Source organism: Populus nigra, chromosome 10 (genome assembly GCF_951802175.1).
Source record: "Populus nigra chromosome 10, ddPopNigr1.1, whole genome shotgun sequence".
Taxonomy (NCBI): domain Eukaryota; kingdom Viridiplantae; phylum Streptophyta; class Magnoliopsida; order Malpighiales; family Salicaceae; genus Populus; species Populus nigra.
Window position 1 is genome coordinate 6,239,941 of NC_084861.1, and position 22,620 is coordinate 6,262,560.

At 36.4% G+C, this 22,620-nt stretch overlaps 3 protein-coding genes and 1 pseudogene across 3 annotated transcripts; 2 read left to right on the forward strand and 2 right to left on the reverse strand.

Moving 5' to 3' along the window:
* The first annotated feature begins 1,751 nt into the window (after nt 1–1,751).
* On the forward strand, nt 1,752–6,480 carry LOC133705694 (sugar transport protein 13-like). Its single transcript, XM_062131042.1, has 5 exons — nt 1,752–2,035; nt 2,725–3,047; nt 4,227–4,351; nt 5,035–5,326; nt 5,594–6,480. The coding sequence occupies exons 1-5, from the start codon at nt 1,900–1,902 to the stop codon at nt 6,281–6,283; spliced, it is 1,566 nt and encodes a 521-aa protein (XP_061987026.1). The 5' UTR covers nt 1,752–1,899; the 3' UTR covers nt 6,284–6,480.
* A 4,007-nt stretch (nt 6,481–10,487) lies between these two features.
* On the forward strand, nt 10,488–12,816 carry LOC133704756 (mavicyanin-like). The gene is made up of 2 exons (XM_062129718.1): nt 10,488–10,762; nt 12,125–12,816. Exons 1-2 carry the CDS (start codon nt 10,591–10,593, stop codon nt 12,514–12,516), a joined length of 564 nt encoding a protein of 187 aa, XP_061985702.1. The 5' UTR covers nt 10,488–10,590; the 3' UTR covers nt 12,517–12,816.
* A 373-nt stretch (nt 12,817–13,189) lies between these two features.
* Nucleotides 13,190–14,763, reverse strand: LOC133705240 (sugar transport protein 8-like; annotated as a pseudogene).
* A 349-nt stretch (nt 14,764–15,112) lies between these two features.
* Nucleotides 15,113–17,438, reverse strand: LOC133704250 (sugar transport protein 8-like). The gene is made up of 4 exons (XM_062129028.1): nt 17,048–17,438; nt 16,569–16,888; nt 15,845–16,471; nt 15,113–15,760 (listed from the first exon to the last, which is right to left on the reverse strand). The coding sequence occupies exons 1-4, from the start codon at nt 17,178–17,180 to the stop codon at nt 15,296–15,298; spliced, it is 1,545 nt and encodes a 514-aa protein (XP_061985012.1). The 5' UTR covers nt 17,181–17,438; the 3' UTR covers nt 15,113–15,295.
* Between the last annotated feature and the right edge of the window lie 5,182 nt (nt 17,439–22,620).

Here is a 22,620-nt window from a genome sequence, read left to right on the forward strand (position 1 = left end):
TTTCAGGGCTGTAGAATTAGTCGAGATGTGCGTAAATTGACCCGAACACCCACGTTAATCTATATAAAAAAAAGGCCAAAGGGTCTTCAGCTTAAGTTCTCTGACTTGCAATCATCAAGCACTCAAAAATCTTTTTTTTTTTTCTTAATTTGGGATAATCTTTCTTTTATTGTCTATTGTGGATGTCAATTTATCTCCTTCCATAATTCTGATCCAAAATTAAGAAACGAACCTCAATTGTCTATCCTGGTATAATTGCTAGCTCGATCCCACTGCCATGGAATTCCTACATATTGGTCAAAAGATAGTGTCGCCTCCAAAATTTACATCCACATATATACATTATGCATCTTTCTCTATGGATAATGTCATCTTGTGTGATCAATTGGATATACATGTGGATCCACATCAAAGCTCTTGGTTTTAATAAACCTCCAATCCACCACAGAAATACATGTGATGAAACGTTTTGATAGACAAGCACACAAGGAAAAAAGGATAACCTTCCGATCAATTTATCACTTGTCATAATTAAAGGGTGTTTAATTAGTCGTGAGGTGCTGATTATTTTTAAAATTGTTATTTATTTGAAAGTTTATTAAAATAATATTTTTTTATTTTTTAAAAATAATTTTTAACAACAACATATAAAAATGATTTAAAAATATATATAAAAATACAATTTTACATGAAAAAAATTAGATTTTTAAAAAACATGATTTTAACCATATTACCAAATAAACTGATGAGGTTAACTCATGTATGCAATGCATGCCAATTAAGTACCTTTTTCTTCTGGGTTGGCAATGAGAAACTGCAATTCATTTTATGATCCAAGGCTAATCCAAGCACAAGCACCTCATCAGGCATCATAAATTATTGCTAAAACCTACTTATCTGGCCTAGAATATTGCTAATTAATTGTAAACAAAATCATGGAAGTTTTAGTTAAATCACCATCTCTTCTTGCTGTGAACGCAAGGATGATGATATCATTTGCACTTTGCAAAGGCATGATTTGTTTCCGGGTTCATGATTGTTTGGTACCGCGAAAATTCATTAGAGTAATCAAGGGCCACTATGACTTCGCTTAAAGTGCTCCGATCCGCAGTGCTCTCTTTATACAAAACTCTCTCTCCCTCGAAATTATTACAGCTCCTCTGATTGTTTTCTTCCCTTTCAACTACGGATTAACATCCTCGAAGCTTGGAAGAATCAAATTGAGTTCATTAATAAACTAAGCACTCCTTAAGGGCAATTTGGCACTGTTCAAGATTTGTTTGTGCTTCGAGCTAAGCTAGCTAGCCCAGCAACACGTGCTTTTGATTTTATTTTCACTCACTAAAAAAAAAAACAAAGAAAAGAAACTCAAAATGGCTTCATTAGTTTACTTATCCAGTTATCCTCTAGACTGTAGTTAGAGTTTAGAGTCTTGTGAGGTTTAAATTAAAGCCGTTCGTTGACCAGCCAGCCGTGGAAGATAGAGTGTCTGGTTTGGAGGAGACTTTGGTTTTTTTTTTTTTAGAACCACACAAAAATCATATATTTTTAATTTTTGAAAATATAATTTATACTTTAACCTTTTAAAAAAAACCAACAAACCTCCGGGCCATACACACACTAATTATAAAAACGATCTAAACCAACAAACCACGTGGAAACATCAGAACGTGGGTGCCCCCACCACACATAATCCATTTTGTTTTTGCTCGCTCCCTCTCGCGCGTCTATAAGAACTCATTAACGAGGCGCTGTATCAGAACAATCCATTTCATAAGTATTTGCGCACAACAGAAAAGAAACTAGTCCCCTCCTCTTCGGCTATCCTCTCTCTCGTTCTTTTTTTCTTTAGAGAGAAGATAGTACTTTCCTTTTGAGTTTACTTTGTTATTTGTTAAAATGCCTGCCGGAGGATTTGCGACGGCGACGGCCGGGGGAGTGAAGTTTGAGGCCAAGATAACGCCGATTGTCATCCTTTCTTGCATAATGGCTGCTACTGGTGGTCTCATGTTTGGCTATGACGTTGGTGTTTCAGGTTATTAATCATTGGCCCTCTCTAACTGTTCATTTCGTTTTCATTACTCTTTGAAGTTTCTTAGCAACATCCTTTGTAAAACTTGAACTTAAGTCAGTTCCTTTTTTTTTCTCTGAAAAAAAACTATCTCCTTTACAAGCTAAAGATTTGAAGGCAAAAACTGTGTGTATATCATAAAATTAACCGAGAACTTTATGCTTAGAGTGCGTGCAGATCTCCGCAAAGAGCACCTCCCGCCAAACAGACGGGAAGGTTCTGTTGCCTTCAAAATTACTATAATACCCCCGTTATTTGTTATAGAACACGGGTAGTTTAAGAAATACAGTGACATGCACGAGGAGTTCGTTCGTTCGTTCGTTAAAGTTTTGCCAGCTGAGAGAGAACCGTTTGGTTGTTTACCACTAGAAATATATAGATGGGCTTTAAGCCTCGATTTACACACACAAAAATATAAAATAGAAATATAAAGAATCTACCCGGGCCCACATCACCATCACTTCCTCTTAAAATTAATTTTCCACCCGTTATATTTTGCTGTTTTTAAAAATTCCTTCTAGGCTCCTTTTTTCCTTTTTTTGTTTCCGCTGAAACTTTAGGCTACTTGGTTGTTTAACTTGATGAAAGAACTGGATGATGTTATTAATTTATGGATGCGTAATTAATACATGTTGATGATGATGATGTTGTAGGTGGTGTTACATCAATGCCTGATTTCTTGGAAAAGTTCTTCCCAGAAGTTTATGGGAAAACCCAGGATCCCCATCTCAATAGCAATTATTGCAAGTACGATAATCAGAACTTGCAATTGTTCACATCATCACTCTACTTGGCTGGCTTGATAGCAACTTTCTTTGCATCTTGGACTACTAGAAGGCTAGGCAGGAAGCCAACCATGTTGATTGCTGGCTTTTTCTTTATACTTGGTGTGGTGCTAAATGCTGCTGCTCAAGACCTTGCCATGCTCATTATTGGAAGGATTTTTCTTGGCTGTGGAGTTGGTTTTGCTAACCAGGTTCGTGTGTGTGTATATATCAACTGCGCTACCACCTCATTTTCTAAGGTTTATAATTTGTTGCATTTAAAACTTAATTATGACCTCAGACCATATGTTTCTATTTGATAAGTCAAAGAATCCTGGACATCTAGCTGGCTTAAATTGAAAAAAAAAAACACACTACATTTAAACCGTCGCTTCTCACATATTTAGGAATCAAGAGTAGAATGTGAGAATTGGTTATCAAGTGGGCTGAGGGTAGTTTCTGAGGAGGCATATAGACAAGATAGTTAATTAAGCAGACGATCGAGGAGGACCTAGCAATATCCTGATGTCTTGCGGACATCATTTCCTTTTCAAATTTGTTGGTTAATCCATTGCTATATATTAGAAATGTAATTAAATTGCATTTCCATGATAAAAACACCAATTAGTTTCTCTCCGATCGCGTGCCAAGTTTACATTCTAGCCATTTGATGCTCTTACACGTGATTGATATCTTTTCTCTCTTTTTCTTGGCCTGATCATAAAAAGTGTCATACGACAAGAATGGTTAGCTTTATGTCCAGAAACAGCGAGTTTCATAGTGCCTTCCCTCTTGCCTAAAGAAAGATTTTCTTCGAAAAGTACTTTTTTTTTTCCTATTGAATAACTTGATTGTGAAGGGCTGAAGGCTGTAGACGCTTTGTTTCCAACTTCTAGTTGTGTAGCCTAATTGATGTATATCTTTGAATTATTTACCTTATCCTTGGACCTTAAATTCAACTGCTTGTGTGGAAAACCTTAAGAGCTGTCCTAAATTAAGATTTAAATAGATGGAGGGTAGGGTTTTTTTTAAATACTTTGATTGTCTAATACAATATTCCAGCTCAATAATTTGAACATTTTTTTCCTCCAAATTCAAATGCAACCAACTTAAATTTTATATTAATATGCCAGCTGTTTTAACAGCCAAAGATTGTTGAAACTTGTTTTGATCAATCAGTTCAATTTGTCATTAATTTGAGATTCGAATGCTTCTTTGACTGTTAATTATGTATTTCTGTCTAATACATTGAGGTGGTGGTGAGAATCTTATTATGTTGCGATGCACGTCAATTGGGCCGTCATGCACAGAGGCGTTTTAATTTCTTGTCAAGAAATGGAAAATAGTCTTCTGTTAATTATACTGATGATCTCAATTTCAATACATGACAGGCTGTGCCCCTATTTTTATCTGAGATAGCACCCACAAGAATTCGTGGAGGATTAAACATACTTTTCCAGCTCAACGTGACCGTTGGCATTCTCTTTGCCAACCTTGTCAATTATGGGACTGCAAAGTAAGTCTTCTCTTCCTGAAACCTTACTTATTCCAGAAATAATCAGAAGGAGAAACATAGAGGAAGTAGATTGTAGAATTAGTTACCGTTGCAATATTATAACATCTTCTGTCATCATATTGGTGTCAAACTTCTTGTGGCCTGGACAGATGATCACTTGGCAGGAATTGATGGAATTAGAACTCGGGAATTTTTTTCGTTCGAATTTACTAAAAGAAGCATGGGCTCTTCTCCTTTGCACAAATATCAAATGCTCACTGCTTCACTGTTGAACACCTAGGTTAAGGATTGAGTTTGAAATACTTGAGATCAGCAGCTTCGTTGTCTACCAACAAGAGAAGAAAAATTCTTGTCGGATGAATACCAGTACGGGAGTGGTTTGGCTTTAAGTATAACAATTAAAAGAAAAGAAATCTTTGCTCGACAGTTTGAGGAAATAAATTTCAATTGTCCATATCCGATTGTTTTTTCCCCTATTTCAATTTCTTTTTGTCCATGACAGTCGACATATTTGTCATTTGTGCAATCAGATGCGCTCTCCTATAGTGATGGTCTAGTGCCATTTTCTATAGACGTCACAAGCCACATGAAATTAGGAAGATTCCAGATTAAGGATATATTTTTACTTTTGCTGCCAATTCTTAATTTGGTAATTATATTTGCGGTGTGCCTCATGTAAACAGAATTAAAGGAGGATGGGGTTGGAGACTCTCACTGGGCCTGGCTGGTATTCCGGCAGTTCTTTTAACCGGAGGGGCTCTCCTGGTGTTAGAAACCCCTAACAGCCTCATTGAGCGTGGTCGGCTAGATGAAGGAAAATCTGTACTTAGAAAGATTCGTGGTACAGATAATATTGAACCAGAGTTCTTGGAGCTCGTTGAAGCAAGCCGAATGGCAAAAGAAGTAAAGCATCCTTTCAGAAATCTCCTCAAGAGGAGGAATTGGCCCCAACTATCTATAACAATAGCTTTGCAGGTCAGTACTTTAAATGAATAGGAACTGTAATTGACATCTTCAATCTCTTGGATTAAATTTAAATTGCATTTAGACTGTAACTTGTATCAATATGATTTCACTATGACACTTGCCAAGCATAATAAGGAGGCCCTAATTAACCCAACAAATTAATTAACATGTTTCAGTTTCAATCATACCTTATAGTTTTCATTAGTTTGGTTATCCGTATAATACCTTGTATTCCAAAGATTTGGTCTGATGATCATAATTCATTGGTTGCAACAGATCTTCCAGCAATTCACAGGAATTAATGCAATCATGTTTTATGCACCGGTCCTATTTGACACAGTGGGATTTGGCAGTGATGCTGCCCTTTATTCAGCTGTTATAATTGGGGCTGTCAACGTTCTTTCCACCTGTGTATCCATCTACTCAGTGGACAAAGTTGGTCGCAGGATGCTTCTACTGGAAGCTGGTGTCCAAATGTTCTTCTCTCAAGTGGTAATAGCAATAATACTGGGAGTTAAGGTTACAGACGACTCTAATGACCTTCATCGTGGTTATGGAATTCTAGTAGTAGTTATGGTGTGCACATTTGTTTCAGCCTTTGCATGGTCTTGGGGACCTCTTGGATGGCTAATCCCCAGCGAAACTTTTCCATTGGAGACACGATCAGCTGGTCAAAGCGTCACTGTATGTGTCAACTTGATCTTCACTTTTGTTATGGCACAGGCCTTTCTCTCCATGCTCTGTACTTTGAAGTTCGGCATCTTCTTGTTCTTCTCTGGCTGGGTGTTTATCATGTCAATATTTGTGGTATTTCTACTGCCGGAGACAAAGAACATACCTATTGAAGAGATGACGGACACGGTGTGGAAGAAACATTGGTTCTGGAAGAGATTTATAGACGACAACGAGGAGGTACCAGCAACTGGAACTAAAGGTGACCCACTCACTGAAAAATGGGCACACTAATGGACTTGATCCTGCCTCCCAGTTTGAGGGGTTTTAAGAACATTGCGATACGAAACCGAAATACTAGAAAGGGAATAAAATCTTTTACTTAAAATCGGAATTTCCTTTCTGATTGTAAATAAATTCACAGCAGGTGGCATTGATTCTTGTCACGATATTGTTTGCCTAGAAGAAAATCCTTTACTGGCATATAACAAGCATCCTCCTGTTTAAAAATTTAAAACTTAAAAGGGTTTAGTTTAATTAATTAAATTTTAGATTTATTTTTTATTGGTCATCAATTTAAATTTTATAAATTTCAGAATTATTAAAAACTTACATGATCATTAACTTTAGAACCTTTAAGATTAGTTGAGATGCACGCAAGTTGACTTAGATACCTGTATTAATAATAAAAAAAATTAATTTAAAGTTGCATCCTTTTACTGTTTCGCAATGTTGTTTTTCTTGTTGTCCTTTGGCGGAACTTTTACATCGGTGGATGTCTTATTATTTGCCTAAATGCATTCTTTGGCAATTTCCTTCAATAATCACTGGTTACTAGGCTTTAATACCATCTTATCGTCGTCGAATATATAGACAACATCCTGGCTAGTGGCAACATGAGGATTCAGGCATCGGGGCCGGGTTTCTCGCCACTCTTCCCCGCACCCACTCGAAGAAGGATCCATTTTGGTTCGAAGCCCAATCTTTTGACACTGGGCTCTTTGCTTGTAAACTAAACTAGCCAGCCTACCTGAACCTTTTCTTTAATAAGAGATTTAAGAGGTCAATATACTGCATTATCAAAAGGCGACCAATGTATTCGTTAGCCCGAATCTCAGTGCATCCAATGATTTCGGTAGTGTTTGGGAATGCAATTTAATCTGTATTTTTAATAAATTTGATTTTTTTTTTGTTAAAATATAATATGGTTTATATGTTTTGGATCGTTTTGGTGTACTGATATCAAAAATAATTTTTAAAAAATAAAAAAACATTATTGACATATATTTTAGCACGAAAAATTATTTGAAAAACACCTACAATCACACTGCCAAACACTGAAAGAGACGTCTCATCTCACTACCGGGCTTGGTGCTCGTCTGCTGGATGTTTCTATTTATTTATTATTAAAATATTATTTAAAAGAATGGTAATAATTATTTTTAAAAATATTTTTTTATTTAAAAATATTTTAAAATAATATATTTTTATTTTTAAAAAATTATTCTTCACATCAACATATTAAAATGACATGAAACAATAAAAATATTAATTTAAAATGTAAAATAAAATAAAAATAAAATAAAAATAAAAATAAAAATAAAAATTTTTAAAAATATTTTTAAAATGTAAATAAAAACCATTTGTAGATCCACCTACAAATATCAGTTGATAGAGCAAAGCTCAAGAAATGTATAGAAGGGCAATAAAAGCGTAAAGGGTTCTCTTAAAGCTTAATTTACGCAATACATCATATATATATATATATATATATATATATATATATATATATATATGGGGTATGGGGTCGTATTGGATCTACTTGATCGAACGCTTCTTCTTCTCCTTACTCTCAACACCTCCACCAACCAAAGTCTTCGACACCATATCTACTAAAATCGAGTATTCCAACAGCGATCCCGCGTAAATTTGTTTAATCAACGGTGCAAAATTATGAGGCTTGATTAGTCGTTCTATACATCGGCGGGCATTAAAACACACAATGATACTAATTAATTAGCGAGAAAAAGAAATAGAAACAAGAACGATTCATTGAACTTTTGATAAAATGCCCATAGAGAAAAGCTCTGTCTTCATTTTCTTCATAGCCTCTCTGACACAAGTGTATAATGTGAAATGCCTTCGGCTCCCGCGCGGTTCCATTTTCTTCTTCGTTGCATAGAGTTTTGGATTAATGGTTATTAGCTAAGAGTTTTTGAAATTCTGTTCTGAATTCACTCTACCAATAATTATGATCAAGAGAAATAGTGTGTGGGTATGTAAATGATATTCTTTTATATATGGACGATTCTTTATTAAATCAGAGTATAAATTTCATATTATTTTATATTGTTTACCCATAAATTTATTATTATCTTTCTAAATTATAATAAAAAATGATTTGTTCCATATTCAAATCTAAATTACTAATAAACTAAAAGATGTGAGTATTCACACGTAGAAAGAAAATACCATGAATTGCACTGCATTCACAATGTTTTCTTTTTTAAATATTCATAGTTAGAAAACTAGCTCTAGCTCTTATATTTCTTATTTTTATAGTATTTGCTCCATAGAGATTTAGTTGTTTGCATTCTAATCATAAAATCTTATTTTTCTTATATTTTAATTTCTAGATATTAAGAGAAGAGATAAGAATTTTGGTTATACCATAATTTTCAAACAAGATTACAATATATTTATGGTAATATTAATAATTATTTCATGAATAATTATATATAATTATTTTAAAAGAACTGTCTATGAATATTCAACCAAAGTAAAATATTTGTTTTGTTTGTTAAAATTTTTATATATTTTTTTCAAATCAATTATTTTTTTATATAATCATAAATACATTTTTTTAATTAAAACTTGCTTTTCATATCATGATATATTTTTTATTTATAAAACCATGCTTCTAATAAAAAAAACATGATTTCTTAAAAATATAAAAAATACGAATTGAAGTTTTTTTAAATGAATACTTTATTTATTTTTTAGATTTAAATAATTTAAATTCTTACAAATATTTAGTTTAATTGTTTTAATTTTTCATTAAAGAAATCACACTGCTGATTAAAACAATATTTATGTCAAAACGAAAAAGCAATTCATAAATAAATAAATAAATTTAATTAAAAATGTATTTTTTAACTCAAGAATTCAAATTGTTGGATTTTTATAAATATTTATTTTAACTACCAGCTGTGTCTAGAGAGAGCCTGAAAATAATAAATCTCGATACAGTACCGAAGTTATATTATTTCTATCTCGAAGAAAGACTTCAAACTTGAAACGGGAGTCTTTTAAGAAATGTGTTAAAAAATTTGTGGTCGGAACAGGAAAAGTTGGACAGAGAAATATGAGTAAAGTGCAATAGCGTAGCGTAGGTTGCAAGACTCTCTACTTTTCCCGTGTACCAAGAAAGCAACCGGAAAGGAAATAATTACGGTGGGCTCGATTGTAATTATGCCCTGACCAGTCCAATAATAAAAAGAGGTGCTCTAATTTCTCTAGCCACCTGGCATTCCACTGCTCACCAACGCCACAGCATTCTTCCCTTCCAAGTCGCCAGCCCCATGCGGCAAACGACATGGATGAGTGAGCATCTACCAAATTGCCAATGATTGGTTCTCAATTAAATTAAAATACTGGTCATTTTTCCAGTTTTATTTTGTTTTTACATTTTAAAAGTTAAAAAAAAATTAATTTTTTTTATTTTTTTCTTTGCTTCAATTAATATTTTTTTGGGTATTTTTAGATTATTTTGATGCGCTAATATCAAAAATAATTTTTAAAAAATAAAAAAAATATTATTTCCTCCTCGTCCTTCCATTAATATATTTTACTGGACATGCTGGGGGTGGAGAAACTATAATATTTACTGACCAAGTATATCTCAAATATTTTCCTTATAAAACTCACTTGAGGGTTTCTAATAATATATATGATCACCAATATCGAATTACAGGGTAAGATTTTACTTAATTATGGAAATAAATAAATCAATTAAAACTTCTAATTATATCATGTAATATGTTTCCTCAAAACACATGTTAGAAGAGTAATTTAAATAAACACCACATCTACATATATTCTTGATAGCTTACCTTTAACATATCCGGTCGAGATTTTTTCACATGCAAGTATATTTTCTTTCAAATGTTGTCCTTATAATAAAAAAAAAAATCAGTAAATAATCTTGAAATCAATTAAAATACAAACCTATTTCTTTTTCCTTTTAAACTGCTTATAATAAAGTATTTTACGTCTAGACATACCTTATAACCTATACTTCTTGCATTTAAAAATTCCGAAGATAAATAAAATTAAGAATCGTACCAATATAACTCCTCTTTCCTCTTAGTTTGTACCACCGCTGTCACTTTACATTAAATTAGGTCCTCAGTTGCATATATCAAAATAGATGAGGGACCAAAGTCTCATTTTCTTAGAATTCACCATCAAAATAGACGAGGAACCCTTGCAAGCCCAAAAGATTTATAAACGCCTAGAGGGAAAGATGCCTCTCCAGTTCTCGTACCTCAATCCAAGCAAAGAAACCCATCAAGCGTCTTAATTATCACAGTTTTGCAGCCATGGCTTTGGTGAAGAGAGTCCTGGCTCTGCTGATGTCAATCACACTAGCGATGGAGTTGATCCATGCAGCTGTGTACAAGGTTGGGGATTCTGCTGGTTGGACCACAATTGGCAACTTTGACTACAAAAAATGGTCTGCTACCAAGACCTTCCAAGTTCATGATATTATCCGTAAGTTTATTACCCTCTTTACAATCTTTACCTGATTAATCTTACGGTTTTTATGGTTGCTCTGGGTTTTCCTTTCTGACTATATATTTCATTCTGTGAGTTCTCATTTTCCATATAAACCATAATTTTATGAGCTAAAATAATTTCAGTTCCAGTTAACGTTGTGCTCCAAAATAATTTCAAGATCTGCTTATTATTCATGGATAAGTTTCACTACTGTTTTGCAATTCCAATACTGCTATTGCTTTACAAATCTTTATCTCGAACTTTGCTCTCTCATTCTAATTAGGTGGGGTTAGCATACTGAATATCAGGACTAGCAGCAGCGAGTTTTCCTGTCTATTACCTCTCACTCACAGTTTATTTGGCTGTTTGTTTTGGCTTCAATTTTTTGGTGTTTGATCTTCATCAATGTTGCTTAAATTCCCAGCTGGCTGTTCCTGTGGCTAGCCACTGTGCATGGAAACTGGCCTTTATGGTATAAGAAGCGTTATATGACACGTATAATATGCAGTCACCCCATACGTGGGTGACCTGTAATCCGCCAAGTGTTTTGAGCAATTTTAGCACCAAATACACTTGTTAAGATTTCATGATGACACTGGTGGGCCATGAAATGCAGCATGAATGGACATTACATGTTGCCCCCACCAAATCAACTCTGATCCTCCGGTTCTAGCATGCTTCAAGGATGATGAATTGATGTTTCTCACTTGTACATGGAAAAAAACACGCTCAACACGCTACATTCCCCTATATTCCATTACATGGGTGTCCCTTTATCCTGTGCATTGGCATGATAATGTCTGTATGGGTATCTTTCTTCTGAGACATTTCATGAGAGGTGGGATGTGAGTAAAACATCACATCCATTCATACAATTCGTGGAAACGAAAAGGAAAATAACAAGTTTCTTGTTCTGGTTAAAGTGGGGACTAAAAAGCCAAAATTCCAAAAGCTTTTTAGTTGCTGTCTTTTTCTTGACTTTGCTTGGTTTAGGTACATGATGGAAGGCGTGATTTAATCTATTTACCTGATTTCTTTTGTTTTGTTTTCAAGTACAAATTGAAAGGCAAGTGATTGTCTTGCGGATAAGAATGGAATGGACATGATTAATCTTTGAAGCAAACCGAGGATGCATTTAATTACCCCAGAGAAGGCGTATTTTTTTATTCATATAGCTAATCGGCCATATACAATACCTACCAATGCAATAGATCCTAGGTGTTCTGGTTATTCTTCTATATACAATAGTACATTTGCCTAGCTTTTTGGCTCAGGATTTATACATTCATGTCCTAATTATTGATCTATCTAAAACTATATGTTCACTTATATATTGACTGTCAATGGGTGTATCAGTTTTCGAATACAATGCTCAATTTCACAATGTGATGCGAGTTACACATGCAATGTACAAAGCATGCAATACCTCTGCCCCTCTGGCAACCTACACCACCGGCAATGATTCGATCACTATCAAGACTCGTGGTCACCACTTCTTTTTCTGTGGTGTCCCTGGCCATTGCCAAGCTGGACAGAAGGTTGACATTAATGTACTACAAAGCAATGAAATGGCACCAACTTCGTCCGTTTCTTCTTCAGAGTCCTCTCCACCAGTTCCTTCTGCCAAAGCACCCGGGCCGGCCCCAAGTAATGCCATGCCATTGAAGGCTTTGAAAAGTCCTTCTGGAAACATTGGTTTGGCAATGGCTGTTTTGGCAACGTTTTTGATCACTTTTGCTCAATTTTGAGGCTTTGTTGTTCTGAAACTTTGGGGTGATGATAGATGTTATACAGATCAATGTTGTCGAAGAAGTGATCTATAATCATTTTATTAGCATCTTCGATCAATTGTTTTGATTGAACATCGGACCCGGTATAGGGATTCGTTTATATAATAGACCCTATAAGCAGTTGATAAAATACACCGTGAGTTTTGATCTCGTGTATAGAGATGTGTGCACCTTCTGTTAAAAGTATGTATTGCTTTAAGGCACCTATTCTTTTGTCACTCAAGTTTAATTTCAATAAGCAAGCTACCGTCGGCATAAGTCGCATTCTCGCTGACACATATATTAGCAGATAGCTAGGCATGAGACAATTGTAATTTCAGGGTTGTATTTCTGGATTTCAAGAAAGTAAGCTGCAAATTCTGAAACTCAAGTACCATACATACTGAAATTACAAATGAGAAAGAACATCATCCAATACAAATCATTTGCCCTCCCAAAATCATATAAAAAAACCCATCGTTAATTCAATAAAATGAACTTGGTCTTTAGTGGAAGCATGAAATCAAGATGCCTATTTCCAAGAGTCACCTTCAAGCTTCCAAATCCAAACAGGTAATCAGAACACGAACAACTTGTTTGATCCTTTTGGTTACATGAACCTCGATCCTCTTTCACTCAATTATGATAACCATTAATCCAGGAGTCTTTTCCAGAACCGATGCTGCTTTCAAACTCTTTCAACCATGGATCTATAGGCACATTCTTTGTCTCCTGTAACAGGAAAAACACAAAAAATTCCATTTTGAGAATCCAGCCAGCAAAGATGAAAAATACAAAGGCGCGCATATTACACAACATTGATAAGAATGCCTGAGTTATAAGGAAAGCAAAGAGCATGTTTGAGCTAACTGCAGAAGCAAACCCAGCAGTTCTTGTCTCTAGAGGAAATGTTTCACTTGGCATCAACCAGCCAAGAGGACCCCAGGACCATGCAAAGGACATTACAAACGAACACACATGCACGACAACAATGGCTGCTTGTACTTTGGTAAGAGTGCTGGTAGTCATCAAAGCTAGTAAAATTGCTCCAACTGCAGTCTGCATTACAAAAACTTTTCGTTCAGAAAAACAGATAGTCTGCCAAATACGTAATACAAGTGTACTCTAGGAGATTTGGTAATGAAATCAAAGGCAAACAGAAATGGATGCTCACCTGGCTTATGAACATCTGCACGCAGGCTTGAAGAAGCAAAATCCTCCTCGCGACCTTATCCGCAGCAAAGATTGAGACCAATGTGCTTGCACATTTACAATTCCAGTGATCACAGCTGACAAAAGTGAAGCATCGTTTTTGAATCCAAGTGCGTAAAACATTACAGCATCGATTCCTTTAAGCTGATGAAAGATTTGCAACTGGATGCCTATAACTAGCGTGGGCATGCTAGAGCACTTCATGGTTTTCTTGTATGGATGCCTGACTTGCCTGGCTATCTCACTGGCAGCTTTAAATTGCTCGAACTCAGCATTAACATGGTCGACTCCTCTAATCTTCCTGAGCGTGCTTTTCCCGGCAGTTTCATTTCCGCATTCAATTAGGCTTGTTGGTGTTTCAGTGATGACTCTGGATCCTATAAACAGGACAAAAGGAATGTACTCCATCCATTTGGATGCATCTTTGAAGTTCCATAGCTGACTAGATTTGCAAAGAATATCCCTACTGCTACAAAGAATTGGAAGATAATGTTCACAGCCCCGACGCTGGACTGGCGCTATTTCCGAAAAAAATAGAGGAACTGCCTACAAAGTTTTTCAGTACTGTGCAAAAGGTACTCGTTAATCTACCCAATGCGGTAGCAATTTAAAATGAAGCTGCATCACAATATTCTAAGAAAGTTTTTATCAACTAAAAAAGAATTCAGTAACAAAAGTTTGCTCAAATGTCCAACTTTTGGGCATGGCTTTGATGCACCAAAGCTGGAAACAAAGGCAGCAAGGTAGAGTGAAGATGTAAAAAGCTGAAGATATTGATCGTCATACTTGCAGTGATTGTTTTCCTTGGCGCGAAGCTTTCTTTCATGAACAGCAGAAAAGAATTCGATCACAAAGTTATCCATGGCTGTCACTCCATCAGATCATCGATGCAAAAGCACCATGTACATTGTTTTAGATCTATAAGCATAACGCCTAATTGATTTGAGCTGAAAAACACGGCTACCATTACCTTTCAATTTTACCCTCACCTAGGATAAGAGAATTAACCTTCATTCCAAAATTTCAGTTCACAGAAGTGTTATATAGGCAATCTTAAACAATAGCAATTAAAGAACGACATGGTACGGTGATACATAAGAACTGGAAGCAATCTTGGAGATATTTTAACGTCACTTTAACCAGAAGAAAATGAATAAAAAATTAACTAAAAAAACATATTTTAATACTAATTACCTTGATGATTGTTTTTCTAGTATTTGTTTTTTTTTGTTACAGGATTAAGAACATTTTTTTTTATGAGATTCCTAATTAATTGTAAAATTGAGCACCAAATTAATCTTTTACCTAGCTTGTATGTAGAGCATTAAAAAATATATACCATGTATATAATATAGACGTAACAAACAAATCTATAAACAGCAACACTCCACGCTTGCAAAACTGAATTCAATTCATTCTCAAACATTGATTATCGTTTATTGCAGAATTCAATTAATGGTGAAATAAATGAAGATTCCAAGTAGACGAAAGAAGATTCTTAATATATGACGCAAGCCTCGAATTCCCATCTGTACAGCTCTGTAGTTTAGGTCAAATGTGGGTGGATCATCTCAATTGCTCCTTTTTCCACCACTTGTTCATCATTGAAGAATCTCTTCCAGAACCAATGCTGCTTCCAGACTCTGTCAACCATCTCGTCAACAGGAACGCCCTTTGTCTCGGGGAGCAAAAATAGTGCAAACAGTCCCATTACCACGATCCATGCAGCAAAGAAGAAGAAAATCCCTGCTCTCAAATGGCATAGCATGGACAAGAATGCTTGTGCAATCACAAAGGTGAAAAGCATGTTGGAGCTGACTGCGAAGGAAAACCCGGCTGTTCTGGTCTCAAGAGGGAAGGTCTCGCTTGGAATTAACCAACCAAGAGGACCCCATGACCATGCAAACCCAGCAACAAAGACGCATACCATTATCACCACCACCAATGCATCTCCACTGGGTAGGGTGCCGGTTGTCTTCAAATCTTTCATCAGAACACCTCCAATGATACACTGGATGCAAAGCAATGAAATATTAACGTTAATAGGATGATTCATTGGAGCGAGGAAGATAGACAGAGCAATTAAAATCCAAACCTGGGTAATAAGCATCTGTACACAAGCTTCAAGCAGCAATGCCCTCCTACCGACCTTGTCAACGAGGGCTACCGAAACTGTGGTGCTCAGAACATTGACAAGGCCAGTTACGACAGAAGAAAGCAACGCAGCATCACTCCCAAATCCGACTGTCTGAAAGAGAACAGGCGCGTAGAACATAATGGCATTGATGCCGGTGAATTGCTGGAACACTTGCATCACGATGGCTATCACTAGCGGTGGTCTGCTTTCTCTCTTCATGAGTTCATGGTAGGGTTGGGTAATTTGGCTAGCCACCTCGCAAGCATGCACGATCGAATCATACTCAAGATCTACATTATCTACACCCCTGATCTTTTTAAGCACTGCCCTTCCTTGCTCTACTTTCTTGCGCTCAATAAGGCTAGTTGGAGTCTCATAAATGGCAAGCGAACCAAAGCACAGCAGTAGAGCAGGTACACCAGCAATTCCAAGTGAAATTCTAAATCCATAGGGATGAATCTTACCGACTGCATAGTTGACGATATTAGCAATCAAGATCCCGATTGTAATGAAGAGTTGGAAGCTAATGTTAAGTGCTCCACGGATCTTTGCTGGAGCTAACTCTGATAGAAACAACGGTACTGCCTGGATGAAGAAAAAGAAAACCAAATTATTGTTGATCGAAGACCGCAATGGCATATTTTATCTGCAGGTGAACGAAGGTATGGTTCTTAATTACTACCTGATTGGCGAATCCCACTCCACAACCAAGAAGAAGTCTCCCAATGATCAGCATTTCAATATTTACAGCAAATGTTGTTAGAGCAACGCCACCGATGAAGAAAAGAGATGCAAGCTGCATAGTTGGCTTTCGGCCAAACTTTGAGCACGTCTTTGAAGCGAGAAAGCTGGCTATGAGAGCCGCTATGTACAGGGACGATGTGAACAATTGCAGTTTTTTATTGTCATATTTACAGTAATTATTTTCATGAGCCTGTTGCTTCCTTTCCCATACTTGATAAAAGAATTTCTTCAAGAAATCATCCATGGCTGTGACACCACCTGAAGTTTGCAAGAATTTAATAGCATCAGCACTGTTAATCATTGCAATATATAAGAAATGCAAAAGGGAAGTTTGCAAGAATTTAATAGCATCAGCACTGTTAATCATTGCAATATATAAGAAATGCAAAAGGTTCAAGTCCATTATCAAATGTAAACCTGAAACTCCAATGTCGTAGCCAAACATTAAGCCTCCACAAGCCGCAATCACCACACATACGAAGACACTAAATGTTATCCTGCCTTCAAACTCTGGCACGTCGCCATTGTTAGCGATCACAACAGCCGGCATTTTTCCTCTCTAAGAACAAAAAATTATCTCCAAAATAGTCTTACAAGTAGAGAAGGAGATAATTGCAAGTAGTAGAGAGGATCGGGCAGGAGGTTAACTTTAACAGAAAAGCAAGAGAGGCTGCAAGTGCTCTTAATTATGTTAGTGTATAATTGCAGGTATTTAAAGAGATGGAGAAATTAATTAAGGCTAATAACAGAGACACGAGAACAGGGTAAAATTAAGGGTTGGACTCTGAAATAATGGAGAACCGCATGTTTAGGGAGTTCCTAGATGTTAATTTTAGTCTTAAACAGGTGACTCGGCAAGTGACAAGAGAACATAAATCAGACAAACCTTTCGTTATATCTTTATATAGTCCAGATTCTGACCACAAATTCTTGATTTCTTATCGTACTGGGATAACCTTTTGAAACTAACCTACTTATCCTAATCAGCTAATTAACTTAATTTCTTCCTTTTCAGTTTCTTTTATCCCAACCTCTTTATTAAATTAGTATTGTGCTGTGGATTTTTTCAAATTTCTCAAGACATCCAACCTATTTTTAGTCACCTATCTGAAACATTTGAATCATAAACTGTCTCCAAGATAGCTGTGGCTGGACATGCTCTGCCAATGCCTTCGAGTTACTTTCTGCTAAGCTTTCTTATTATGTTGCAAGAATTTATCGCAGTACTCTACAACTTAAGTGAATTTGTAAGACTTCATTAAGCCATAATTAAATCTATTTAATTAGAATTTGTAGCTAAGACATCATTCTAATAATTTTTTTTATTAAGCCATAATCTTTAATTAATTATTGAGATTTCACTTCAGACCATCTTTATAATAAGAACATAATTTAAAGAATCTCTATCCTCTCAAATTCATGCATGTGTGTGTATTATGAAAGTATAAGAAAACTCAAAAAGATGTTACAGGGTAAATTTTTGCTCCGCGAATAAACTCGTGCGGCAGCCTAGTCCCCCACTAGACTCAACCTTTCCTCACCAATTTCACTCGTGTTTGTCTAGTAACTAAGTGCTTCCCTCACGCGAGAGGTTTCCCCACTTTCCCAAGTTAAAAAACAAGCAGAATACACAAGTTTTATAGGAACTCTTTCCCAACCTTTATTGATCTCGTAAACAAAGGAAACTATACACAATTTCGTATGTGTGCTATGCACAAAGATTGCATGCTACACCAAGCTATCTCTATCTAGTGCTCTACATGCTCTTGCATTCCCTTATATGCCAAACATACCCCAAGCATGCTCCCCCACAACCAAGAGCTGCAACAAGTATTTATAGACAAACATTTACAAGGCACAACTCTCATTCCTACTTTTAAGGAAGTAGTGGGAAGTTTTTCCCCATGATCCCTCATGATCTTAGTGGGTTAAGAGCAACCCCTTGTCATCCCCAATGTTTAGCCCCCATGATCTCATGATCTTGGATATCCATAACTACCATTAACCCATATTCTGCATGCCCACCTGGCAGCCCTAACTGCCAGTTCTAGCTGCATTTCCTGTTGGGTCTCTCGTATGCCTTGGACAATCCTTCATCCAAGTTTTAGATCGTGCCAAGTCGAACCAACGACTTGCACAAACTGTTGTGCGCTGTCGAATTTGCATCTGTATGCAGACTGCCAATGTCTTGAATTCGTATCTGCGTGCGGGGTGCCAATGTCTGCGCTGCCAAATTCCGTGATAGCCCCAGTTCTCGTCAGCCTATCCTCCTGACGAGTTTTCCTGCTTGGCCTGGACAATCAATCGTCCAGCCCATGTTCGTCAACAATCTGTGCTGTCGATTTTTCTTTGACAAACCTACAGCTACACATATCTGCGCTGTCAATTTTTTCCACTGTTGGCATGGCTGCCAGCACCCTTAGGCACTATTTTGGACAGCCCGCCGAAGTGTGCACCTCATGCACATTTAACACTGTTACAAACCACCCCCACCAAAAGAACTCGACGCCCTCGTCGGATATTTTTTGAAGTACCTATGCACTGCATCTGTTCCTTGTCACCATCCATGTTTCTCTCCATAAAACCTCTTGCTTTGCTCACATTCAACAACAAATTCAGTCCACCGAATCTTCGTGAACCTGTCTCAAAGCCAAGCTGTGACACATTCTGTTTTGGCTCGTTAGTTTTCCACAAATGTCAAACACATCATACTCGCAAGCATGTTATCATGAAGTTCGGACACTAATCACCGTATCCTAGGTATCCATCCCTCTTCACAAAATACATTCACGCAAAATCACTTTGAAGAATCACATGAGTTCCCATACGAACATCTAATTCTCCAACCATTCTGCGTGCCCCAAAACTGCAAGTATAAAATTTAAATATTGCTTACTTGTCCATCGTGCAACAATCAACTCTCCCTGCCGAATTTGCCTCAGCCTATGCAAGGCTGCCATTGTCCATCGCTGCCAAATTCTATGCAGTGTGCTTTTTATTGGCGCATCCTCACGCCTAGAGCTCTATTTTCATCACCATGATCTGTCCATCATCAAAGTTACGAAACTCCTCCAATTCTGCATTCGCCCAAGGCAATTTGGGCACGCCCAAATTCTCATTGACTAGGTTGGCCCCTCGCAATTGAAGTTTCATTTCAATCATCCATTCTTGTCTTCTTTACCCTACACTGTCCATCGTCAAGGTCTCCAGTGAAGACATCAATTCTGCCTCCCCCAAGGCAGCAAAGCCACACCAAATCTTCGCAGATTTCTCTTGTCATTCGACCAAGTCTTCCTCAACTTCGTCACTGAATTTTGCTTCCACCACCCTAAACAGTCCTTCGTTGAGATGCATAAAACTCCCAAGTTCTGCCATCAACAAAGCATCAAGGCCAGACAGCATCCTCACCGATATGCTGGTTCATGACGACTGAATTTCATCTCGGTCATCAAGCAAACGCATAAGATTTACATATGTCGTATCCCCAACACCATCTTCCACACTGATAGCGTCAAGGTTTCCCCTCCTTGGGCAACAATCCCACACAAAGTAATTTCCCTCGCAAGAGAAAAAACAATGTAAATTCAGTTTCAAACCCTTACCGATTTGCCTTCTCGTCTGACCTTCCATCATTAGCAACAGGTTTGGGCTCCCCCCCACTGAATTGCTTCTTCTTCTATTTCTCTCCATCCCTCCTTTAAGGCTTTGATGAAAACTTAGAAACTCCAGTAGTCCCCTCGCTGGCTCCTGCTCTCAAGTTTGCCATTCCATCGACAGTTTCAATGGTCGAATCAACACCCATTTTGATCTGATCCTTTTGTCATCACTTTGCGTCACCTGTAGATTAGTTAAGTCACTAAACTTCGTAGGCCTTTGAACACCAACACTGTCCAAAATGCTGGCAAGTTTTTCCCAAAATGGCTTCGAACAAATCAGCCCTTCAATTTGCCCCCACAGAACTATCCATCGTCTGTGCTACGAAACAGTCCATCGTTTCGTCATGAACGCGAACCACGCTCTGCTTCAAAGTTTTTATCTATCCATCGGCAGCAGCAATGCTTCTCCCAAATCAGTCCCTTCGATTTGTCTAGAGAAGCATCAGCATTCTCATCACTCATCATTGCGCTGAACCCTGCCTATCCATCAGCAGAAGCAGTAGCCCTACCAAATCAATCCGTTGATTTGGCCACAAAATCATTCTCGTCATCCTGCCAAGAAAGCAACCACGCTCTGATACCAAATTAACCAAAAAAATAGGCCATCATTTGGTTGCATTATTTATTAAATTATCATGGTTAGAATTGGAACATCTTGAAAAATATCAAGAGTAATATTGGTATAGAACTCAGTTTCTGCTAAGCATTAAGCATTCTCCCCAAACTAACGTATTATCATGGTTAGAATTGGAACATCTTGGGGTGCCAATGTTTGCGCTGCCAAATTCCGTGATAGCCCCAGTTCTCGTCAGCCTATCCTCCTGACGAGTTTTCCTGCTTGGCCTGGACAATCAATCGTCCAGCCCATGTTCGTCAACAATCTGTGCTGTCGATTTTTCTTTGACAAACCTACAGCTACACATATCTGCGCTGTCAATTTTTGAAACTAACCTACTTATCCTAATCAGTTAATCAATTTAATTTCTTCCTTTTCAGTTTCTTTTATCCTAACCTCTTTATTAAATTAGTATTGTGCTGTGGATTTTTTCAAATTTCTCAAGACATCCAACCTATTTTTAGTCACCTATCTGAAACTCTTGAATCATGGACTGTCTCCAAGATAGTGTGGCTGGACATGCTCTGCCAATGCCCTCGAGTTACTTTCTGCTAAGCTTTCTTATTATGCTGCAAGAATTTATCGCAGTACTCTACAACTTAAGTGTGTGTTTCGAAATTACGATCCAAATGGTAATTTGCCTCAAAATCTAATATGCTCAAAACCATGGTTTTTTTTTTTAAGAATAGTAGTGACATGTTCATATTAATATTTTTTTTTCTATAATGTAGTTGATGGCTGATAATAGAAAACTTAACATTCAAAAAAGTATTTTTTTTTGATGGATTTAGGAATCTTTCAATAATAAAATCGTATTTTTCAATAAGAGGTTGCAATAAATAAAATAATTAGCTTTAAATCCTAAGATTAAAAGTATTTTTTAATGTTTATGTATGATAAATACTTTAAAAATAAGAATATAAGTACTTAGAGAATAGAAAATTATAAACATTTTACCTGGATTGTTTAGATGATATATATATATATATATATAACCACTGAAGGGGCTAGAAGGCCATTTTCTCTTTATAACATTAACAAGTGATAAATATATCTTGTATATTATTAATGAGATGGAAATATGGTAGGCTTTTAAGAGAGTTTTTATACACTTATAAATGTAGGGTGACAAGTATAACTAATGTCACACCTGGACATCGCAACGACCAATTAAAAATTTCATTGGAAAAAGAACAAATATCTTGCATCTTGTTTTTAGGGGAATATGTCCTAGTTCAAGGAATCACCACCTAGTATTATAGTAACTAGGAACCGTAACTGATCAACAAAAATTCTATAGTATGAGATTGATTATGCCAAAGAAAATATACTATCACCCCTTAAGTGTTCTATTTGAAGCAAACTGCATTGCTTTTTGTCTAAAATTGCTAAGAATTTGTTCTCTCTTTTTTTCCTATCATATTCCCGACTCTGGCGTCAATGAATAATTCCTACAAATACTTTTAACTTTTGCGTTGGTAAATATTGCACAAATCCAAAAAAATACGACATTTCACTTTAATGTCAGTGAATAATTTTGTAAAAAATTGAATTTAAAGAAGAATTTTTTTGTGCCATTTTCTTTTTGCTTGCCCTTTATTATATTTGTTTTTTTTTGCCATTTTTAGAATGAAATAAAAGAAGCATTGCACAATAGATTTTGCATTTAACAGTAATGATCCACAAATTAAACACATAATAAAAAAAAATACAAACAC